The following is a 9,410-nucleotide window of genomic DNA, read 5'->3' as shown; positions in this document are numbered from 1 at the left end:
CATTCCATTCAGAGGAGACAAAGAGAGGTTCATTAGCTGACTGGTTTATCTGATGTTACTTAACTCTTCATTTATAATTCGTTTGACTAATGTGGTACAACAAATTCTATTACCAAGATTAAAATAGATTTTTCAAACATGGGAAACTGGAAAAAGTGGGTAAATTGATTGCAGACACTTGATAGCTGACAAACACGTTTTGTATAATTTGAATAATGCTTAACATTTTCTTTCTTTGATAAAAACTAGAATTGCTGCCCTGCAGTAAAATGTATTCCTCCACCAACTGGTGCGGTTTCAGTCAACATACATCGTTTTTCCAGATCATATGAGGTCGCCATGACCTTTGACCTTCAACCACCAAATTGGAATCGGGTCATCTTTAACTCAATGTGAACGTTTGTACCAATTCAAAATTCCCTCAAGGTGTTCTTGAGATATTCAGAAGAATGCGATAAACTGGCAACCTGAGATTCAGATTCTGGTCTTGCAGGGCTGCATTATATTTCTTACATTTGCAGAAAATAGCTGGAGTTTCTTTCAACCACGTTTTGGGGTTTTAAACTGTTGATTTCAAGTTATTAAGCACAAATTTTCACTCATGCGGAAATCAGGAAAAACAACACATTTTTTCATGTGATGTTGTTTTATAATTTTTAAGCTCTTCAGCTCCTTGATTTCCCTGAATGGTTCTTCATCTCACATCTCCTCAAACCTCATGGATGTGATGAGCATGTTTAATTGAAATGAACCGACAGGAGTAAAGACTTGGGCTGAAATCAGAAATGAAAAAAAGTCTTGGTAGTCAGGTGTTGTGTTTTTGCTGCTCGACAACAGTCGTAGTGTCAGGGTACTTAACCAATGAGACCATTTTAATTGAAGTCTCTCTGCGCCCGTGGGGATTAATACATTTAATTTATTAAGTCTCATTTGTGACCTGCTTGATTGCCACACTGTCAGTTTAACCAGAGATCCGTGTTTATTACCACATTTCTTTGTACCTGTAGCTCACTCGGTTATTAAATCTGAGGACTCGCCTCATTTCCATGAATTATGGAAATCATACAACTGAGGATATTTGTAGGAATAAGGTTGAGAGCACAATTAAATAAGCCAATTTGAAAAGAGAAACATATCCTATCAAATTAGACGACAGCCTTCTGTAAATTATATGCGAGATGAAATGAGCACAAACAGTTTTAACCGCTCATTTGTTGTTTTTTATCTCCGCTGTTGGCTTTCCACACAATAGATGTTGTTGCAGTCATCAGCGGCACAATTAAACTAATCATTGTGCAGAGTGTGTTCATTGTTCATGGATCAAAGGTTCGTGTGATCAGCGGTTGTCCTCACATTTATGAGAATTAGCTTTAGTTGAGAACTCCACACTGATTTCCATCCACTGCAGCAGGAAACGGCAGAATACTATGAATAAACAATATATAATTTATTATTATTATTATGGAATCGGAATTCACGACCACCAGAAGCTGACGGAGAAGCTGAGCTCCAAGGATCGGACGTAATGCCAGTGTCGGACAGGGATGAACAGCACGTCTCCGGGCTGCAGCACACATTCCAGATATGGAGCTTTGGCAAATTCCGGGAACCGCTCCATGTCTGGATTCTCCACCTCCACCTGCACCGAGAGGAGTCAGAAATTGGAAGTGCTGCATATATTTGCAAGCTCGACGTGTTCTTTCTCTATGGACTGTCAATCCCACCTGACTGGTATTGTGAAGCAGCTGTGATTGATGAGGGTACAGCTTGTCCGTGTCCTCTGGGGAATACAGGCGAATGTATTTGCTCCCCACAACCTAATGTATATACAGAGGGAATCTCGAGTGGTAAAGAGACAGCACATCACGTAACTGATCTTTGACATTGACTGGATTCATTACGCATTGCGTCGTCGTCGTCACCTGAGCCAAGAAGTTCTGTTGCGGGTCTTGGTGGAGAGGAGACACTGTGCCTCCAGGCCCAAACCATGCGTTTACTGTAATGTTGTCTTCATCTTCCTCACCAAGACAGCAATAATCAGGGAGACGGATGTCTTCCTTCAGCTCTGGTATCTAAGGAAACATTACCCAAACATAGTTCAATTACATCAGGGGCTCTGACTTCATATTATCTTGTTGGTTCTGAACATGCAGACATTTCCCAGAAATTGATATTAAATGATGTTCTTTTCTTTCCCTCAATACTCTGCTCAATCCCCCCTGACTGGTATTGTGAAGAATGCCAGTTTAATATGTCCAACAGGATCAATTTAAAAACACGAGTGAATTGGAATAACTTTGGTGATTATTGCACTTATATTTCATTTTGTGAAGTACCTTGTAGCTCCAGTTTGCAAAGGCATTTAATAAATACATTTCATATTATTATCATGATTATTGTACCTTCATCGGGCCAGAATTTCAATATGTCAAATATTTTACTTCATAGTGTAGAGCCATGAGCTATGTAATTTAAAAAAGGCCAAACTATTCACATAATACCAAAATTAACTGTTAAATAAAGACATACTTATTACTAAAACTCTAAGTAACTTAAAATAAAATAGTCTAAAGTAAAGAGCTGATTTCTGACAGCAGAGGACAAAGTGTGACTCCTCCTCATTTAGCCTCATTCTAAACTATCAAACAGCCTAAAAACAGCTTTTATCTTGACAAGTTGCCCTTTTGGTAAAGTTCAACCCAGACAATGTATTGACTTCTATGGTAGAATTAGCACTAAATAGTCAATACTGTTCAAAGCAATATGGTGGGACGATAAGAGCTGGAGACAAATTCTATTCTAGTTGTTATAGTGAAAAATATGAGCAGAATAATCAATTAGTAAACTGACATAATTAATAGTTTGTCATTTTGTTTCATTTAAAAGTTAAATATGAAAGTGTACCTGATCAAAAAGCTGGTGCTGAGCCAGATAACCCAAACCCGTCACTCCATCCTGGGTGGGTTCGATCCACAGAGAAAAATAAATGAAAATACCCAGTTACACACAATGCAGCGTTTTACCTTCGTGCTTCATTAATGCAACTGCAAGACTCTGATGATGAGGATGCACTTACTTTATTCATAATATATCGATCGATGAATTCATTGACCGTAATCAGAGTTTGGGACCATTCCTCGTCCGTGTACCTGGATCCCACCTCGACGGGAACAGTCCGACACCCGGCCACAGACCTCAGGTATTCTATGCTTTGAAGGAGGAAGGAAATGAATGAGTGTACGTGACGTGTCATAGAGAGAGGGAGGACAGTGAAGGAGAGGCGGTCACATCGCAAGAGTCAGGAATAAGAGATGTAGTGAAAAAAAACAACAACCCTGAACTCAGTGTATGTTGTTCTGCATCTCAAGATATAAAACTGAAACTTACACTATTTGTCTCAGTGCTTCATATCAAACTGATTGTATGTTACATGTCGCAGAGTACGAGACTCAATCAGATTTCTCCTCTCAGCTGGATTAGTGCACTCGTCTGGCCTCACGAGTGAGAATCAGTCTGATTACACGGCAGCACTGAACACAAGCAGAGAGCGGAGGACTACTGATGTGTATGCTAATGCTAATAGTGCGAAACACAAGGTTATAGCCAGAATCTATCATTTCTGTAAAGTGGCTTTATAAATCGCACATTTATCTTAAAATCATGTGACGCAACAACAGACAAAAATATACAAGCCCATATTTTTTGGATAGAAATTCAAACCATGCAAATAATCTGAAAGTGAAATTAGGAGATCAAACCTCCAGCGGTGTCCATTAAGTGCAGGCCAGTGGTCAATGATCCCTTCTAGAATCACTGGTTTGAGGGGCAGCAGCTGGTTTGTGTTGAAGCTCTCCAGTGACGGACACTTAACCCTGGGAATCGCAAACTCTTGTCTGATCACAGGAACATGTGGCTGCTCGAGCTTCAGTCTCTGTTTAATGATGTCAAAACAACAGGGGTTTGTCAGTTCTTCAATTCAAAATGAAGCCGTTTTTAGAGGAAAATAACAGGATAAACAAATGACTGTTCATTTTTCTGTAAAAGGAGGATGAAATGATGTGTCTATTGGACTAACTGGTTGATCGGTTTGATAATCGAATGGTTTCAGTCATTTGCGAGCAACAATGCCAACAATTTCCAAGTTGCTGGTTCTCAAATCCAAGGATATGCTTATTTTGTTGTGATAATCAACTCAATATATTTCTTTCTGATATTTACTTTTCACTAACTGAACGAGCAATTAAAGTGATTAAGCCAGAAAATTGGCAAATCTGAAGATAATGAAAATAGTCGCTAGTTAATTATTGTCACGAGCAATTGGACGTTGATACTTGTTTTTTTTTTTAACCGACAATTCTGCCAGCAGTGCTCGAAAGTCTCCTTCTCAGTTCCGATTGCACCTGAACGAAGTGATCTGACGTCTGAGGGTTTGTCGCACTTTATCTTCAGTGACACATGAGGGAGAGCGACAAGATGAAGAGCAACAGGGGAAATACAATTACACAACTTCTGAAAGGCTTATTTTGAAATGTCCTCACGGGTCATTGTTTGCTCAAACTTTGAATCACTGAGAGAAAAAAAATACATGTGTGGTTGCACAGCTTTAAAAACGGCTCTATTAAAACATTGAAATGAAAATATTCTCGCAAACTAGTTTAACATGGATCAGTGGAGGTCGACAAAAAGATAAAGATTTTTCCTTCCATTTATTTTTCTAACTTTAGTTTCCTGAAAATGTGCATTGGTATTTTATGTTGAGCCAAAAGGACCTGAAGGAAAACGATACTGTTAAAACATCACAATACTTGACAGCTAATCAACTCAAGTGACAAACTCCCTCATGGAATAATGTGTATTTTAAATAAAAAGACCACTGACCTTCACCTCAACTGGTTCATCTTCTTCTTTAGACGATTTCCTGACCTCGTCCTGCAGAATCCCAACTATAACCTGAAGTATATTATCCATGACGGCTGCACCCATGAGCAAACCCATATCACAAGTCCTGACGGCCTGCAGGACCTCGTTCTCCGACGGACCATCACGGCACTGAGCGGCCACTTTGAACAGGCAGCCGTACGAATAAACACGCCTCCACTCTTTGTCCACGTGGCGCCACGTTCCCGTGTTGAGCTTCTCCCATGAGAAATCCAAAATGATCTGAGCCCCGAGCGAGCGGCTGGCGCTCGTGGCGTCGCCGTACAGCTGCTGCCTGGAGCGTTTCAACACGTCCACCACGCTCGACTCCACCGTGTCACTGAACTGCAGAGGGAACTGTTCCTCATTAGGAGGCAGAGCAGCAGAGATTTTAGACCAGAGTGTAGCCATTGATGAGAAGGTCTTCATTGAAGCTGTGGGACAGAGAGTGATGGACAAATTAAGATCATTTCAACGTGCACTGACTTTTAAAATTCTATGTTTTAAAGGCAAAGGCTGTAATTTGATAACTTGTTCTGTGCTCAGCTGTTAATGGTTGCACCAATCTCACATTGTGGCAATAACTTCTCACAATTTCTATACCCACAAACAGGACAGCTGCATTTTCTTTCTTAAAATTCGAATAAAACAGATGCAGACCAGGAACATCCAGCCACCCCTGCCTGGAACTCTCCATCTCAAATTACTTGGAGTTTCACTCAATGATTTAACGTTTGCGTGGCTGTCTGACTCTATCTACAGTGACATATGATGGAGTAACACGCACACACTCTGACAGCCTCGTCCCTGCTGTGAATACACCTCATTTCCAAATTGGCATCTACGGAAAACGCAGGTGAGAGCATCCTGAGCCAGAGCTGCGAGTGTGACACGTGCACAATGACGACGCTCGGTCACACGGTGGCTGTTAACTCCCAACTCTCCCTCCGTGTTTGGGTGCGTCTGTGTCGCTGCATGTTGCCAAAATATGAGGCGGCCAAGCGTGAGAACCTGATTGATTTGAGTACATAAACACAGCCTGGTGTGAACTGAACAGAGTCAAACTGAATGGCTGCATTTACACACGCCTGAGAAAATCTCGAGTGTGTGTGTGTGTGTGTGTGTAGCTACGACCCTGAAGTGTTGTCATTGCAGCCACAGCAGCTGAAACATGTCGACAACGTTTGAAACTATTTAGCAAAGAGTCTTTTCGTGTAAAATACATTTTCCACTAAGGACAAACATGAACTATAAACATGTAATCCACTCTATGATCGTGTTTATTACGCAATCTCACAAAATAGTAGGCTCATATTATAATTAATATTTATTTATTTTTTTTATCAAAACGAAGGTTACATTTTTATTCATTTCTGATTCAAATACAACACATTAATCTGTAACTTGACAATTGTGCACAATAGATTAGTTATGAAAGGAAAATATAAAAATGAAAATATTCCAAATAAAGATATAATGGCTAAATGTGAAAAAAAGAAATCCATATATAATGAATAAATGTACAAACATTTAAATATAACAAATAATAAATACATTATAAAATCCAAATATGTTATATGCACGTATGGAAATGAGATAATCGGGCGTCAAATTTGTCTTAATATAGAAACGCTGTTTACTTTATATTCAAGCAAAACACAAACTTTATCTTCTCTTTAAAACACGAGTTCAGCTCGAATCTACCTGATAATATCAGCAACGATCTTAATGTGGAACAAACCAAAATACACGTGTGAAGATGTTCAACAAACTAGTAAACAAATAACAAGAGCAGCAAGTGTACTAATACTTACACTTACAGGAAGTCCAGGACACCGAGGCTTTTAAAACCCAGAGAGCTAAAGATAAATTAAAATATTATCTATGATTCATTCATCTGTTATCGTGACGTTCTCACAGTTTAATTAAAACATGATCTGAGAAACAATCAGAGACTGAGACCAGCGACAAAGCTGCTGCTGCTCCAACTACAACGCTGCCGCCGGTGCCACAGCAAAAACACACCGAGAGGAAACGAGGACGTCGGGACACTCTAGTTCCCTGTTAGCGTTCAGGGACTCCAGGACAAATCTTTACATACAAAAAAAAGGGTTTTAAAATACATTAACTCATAGGTTTTATAGTCTAAGAAATGTCGAGGCTGTCAGCTTGTCTGTGTTGATTTGTATCTTTCATTTGTAGTCACTCTCTGGTCCAGCAGAGGGCAGTAATCTGCTCGTGTCCTAACCTGTGAAATAGGCATATTGGCATTGAATAGTAAGTAAGTACAATGTTTATTTATAAAGCACCTTTCAAAACCAAAGTGACAAGGTACTGTACAAAGCAAACATTAAGATAATAACACAAACAATAGAAGAATACAAACTTCACAGATTCCAAGCAAAAACAATGGAACCATCAGGACTAGACCAAGTTAAAATATTTACGAAATAGGTGAGTTTGAACATCCTCTTAAAACTGTTCAGGGACTCTGCATTTTTTATAACTGAGGGAAGACGATTCCAGAGGAACATAAGACACACACACACACACACACACACACACACACACACACACACACACACACACTGTACAAACACCTGTTAGTCAAGTGTTGCCAGTTTCCCCACCGTGCGTACACCCTCCCACGCTCTGCTCCTACACAGTCACATCTGTCCCAACCTCTCCAGCCCCAGTTTCTCTCTCCATCTCATGACTTCTCCTCTTTTATATCATGTTATCGACCAACTGTTGTAAAGCTCAGCCAGTAAGAAATGAAACACAGCTCATGTGACTGCACGGCCTGATTTACGTACACGGGAGAACGTGTTATATTAATTATATAAATCTGTGTGGACACAGGTGAGCACAGTCATTATGTGGCACCTTCCTCCATAATAAATGATGGCACATGTGTTACACAAACATTTGCTTCCCCGTCGTCTTCCCATCGCTCGTGCAGCCCGGATTTGTCTTTTATGTAAATACAGATATTCCTGGAGGACTGATTGATATGTATCTGCTCACGCGAGGCTGAAACAATAATTGGGTTTGTCTTTTTGATGTCACACGGAGATATTTGAGTTTTTCGTATTCAATTGCTTTTGCCAGGGAGGAGGGTGCCTGAGCAAACATGATAGGAATCCTTCGACGGGGAAGTCTCGAAATCTATAAACACGTGGCACTATAATCAAATGTCAAACACTCTATGAAATTCAAATAATCTCAGTGCAAACTGCAGAGCTGTCCCCTGTATGTAAAGCAGATGGAAACAAGAAGGAGACAGCATGGCTTCGCAGGAATCACAGGGGATTTTAAAAATGTTTCATGCATTTCTGTTCGTTCTCACTGTGTAAACAGCGGAATTCTCATGGCTCGATCTATTCTTCACTTACTCGCACGGAGGTGAGAAATTACTGTGAGGCCCGAACCGCACCATGTTGTTTTTTTTCCTCCCTTTACGCTTCTGCTATTGCGTTTGAAATACAGGGACTTCAAGAAAAACCATGAATTAGAAATATAGATGTAAAAGAATAAAGTGAAGAGCGGTGCAGGCAAAACAGGGACCTGGCCGCAGCTGGTCAAACACACCATGTTCATTACTGTATGGGATGCTGTGGGAGAAATCCTAACACCAAGATGTGAATGCTGTGTTTTTGCGCCTCGGCTTGTGCGAGCAGTGGGGGTGATCCCGGCAGGAGAGGCCTATGTATTATTCAGAAGTGTCTGGTTGTGAGACAGTGTGGGGCTACACTGAAGGTCAAAGGCCCAGCAATGTTATTCCTGCCTGTGCTGTCACCACCGACTTCATGTGCGGGGCGTCCTCCCAAATCTTCATCGGCCGGGGTCAGCGACCTCTCCCTTGTTTACTTGGAGGAGGTGGATGATCGCTCCCTCTGTTCCTCCCAGGACCTCGTTAGCCGGTGTCACTCAGGAAATGTCGACTGGTTTGATTTTGAAAGGGTTTGTGAGATTTCTATTTTTCCGATTTTTTAAATTTACTTTAGAACTTATGTTGAACAATTCAAAATGATATCATGATATTGAAAGATTATAGGTACGTTTTCTAACCACATTCAATCCTCGCTTGAGATTCGGAGGTGCTAGCTGGGCTAACCATTTCCCCCTTGTTTCCAGTATTTGTAAGAAGCTAAGCAGTTGTAGCTTTACATTTACTGTACGTGAGAGTGGTGTCGATTTTCCCGTCCAACTATATGGGAAAAAAGCCAATAGTCCTATTTCACAGAATGATCAGCTATTCATTCTGTTTTTTTCTCAACAATTTTAAACTCTGATTGCATCTCCACCAGCGACGACATTTAGTAAATCAAATGATTTTTGCTGAGCTAATAATTCACATTCAACCCAGGCGACAGATTAATCTTACACAGGAGCTTTTGAACATGATCCTTTCTCAGTACTTTGCCTGAGATGCTGAAGATCCTGCGATTATGTCTGAAAGCTCCAGCGCTGTCACTGAATGAAACTCTCCG

The 9,410-nt window shown here is 40.5% G+C and overlaps 1 protein-coding gene across 2 annotated transcripts; it reads right to left on the bottom strand.

The window, feature by feature from the left end:
* Window positions 1-1,426: 1,426 nt before the first annotated feature.
* On the bottom strand, window positions 1,427-6,946 carry kdm8 (lysine (K)-specific demethylase 8). 2 transcript variants are annotated; one of them, XM_035179686.2, is made up of 8 exons: window positions 6,732-6,946; window positions 4,885-5,351; window positions 3,759-3,931; window positions 3,077-3,209; window positions 2,905-2,955; window positions 1,923-2,072; window positions 1,725-1,817; window positions 1,427-1,639 (listed from the first exon to the last, which is right to left on the bottom strand). In XM_035179686.2, exons 2-8 carry the CDS (start codon window positions 5,344-5,346, stop codon window positions 1,475-1,477), a joined length of 1,227 nt encoding a protein of 408 aa, XP_035035577.2. In that variant the 5' UTR covers window positions 5,347-5,351; window positions 6,732-6,946; the 3' UTR covers window positions 1,427-1,474. The 2 variants fall into 2 exon arrangements, with proteins under 2 accessions (XP_035035577.2, XP_035035576.2); XM_035179685.2 differs by having other exon boundaries at window positions 4,879-5,351; window positions 6,732-6,945.
* Between the last annotated feature and the right edge of the window lie 2,464 nt (window positions 6,947-9,410).

Source organism: Hippoglossus stenolepis, chromosome 16 (assembly GCF_022539355.2).
Source record: "Hippoglossus stenolepis isolate QCI-W04-F060 chromosome 16, HSTE1.2, whole genome shotgun sequence".
NCBI classification, from domain to species: domain Eukaryota; kingdom Metazoa; phylum Chordata; class Actinopteri; order Pleuronectiformes; family Pleuronectidae; genus Hippoglossus; species Hippoglossus stenolepis.
The sequence above is the reverse complement of the archived record's forward strand: the minus strand, read 5'-3'. Positions and strand labels throughout refer to the sequence as shown.

Excerpts from the sequence above, each read along its gene's own strand:
- kdm8 (XM_035179685.2), bottom strand. The coding sequence starts at position 5,346 with ATGAAGACCTTCTCATCAATGGCTACACTCTGGTCTAAAATCTCTGCT. Across the intron at positions 3,210-3,758 it reads CTTAATGGACACCGCTGGAG|CATAGAATACCTGAGGTCTG; the intron begins GTTTGATCTCCT and ends CCTCCTTCAAAG. Across the intron at positions 2,956-3,076 it reads ATCGATATATTATGAATAAA|GATGGAGTGACGGGTTTGGG; the intron begins GTAAGTGCATCC and ends GAACCCACCCAG.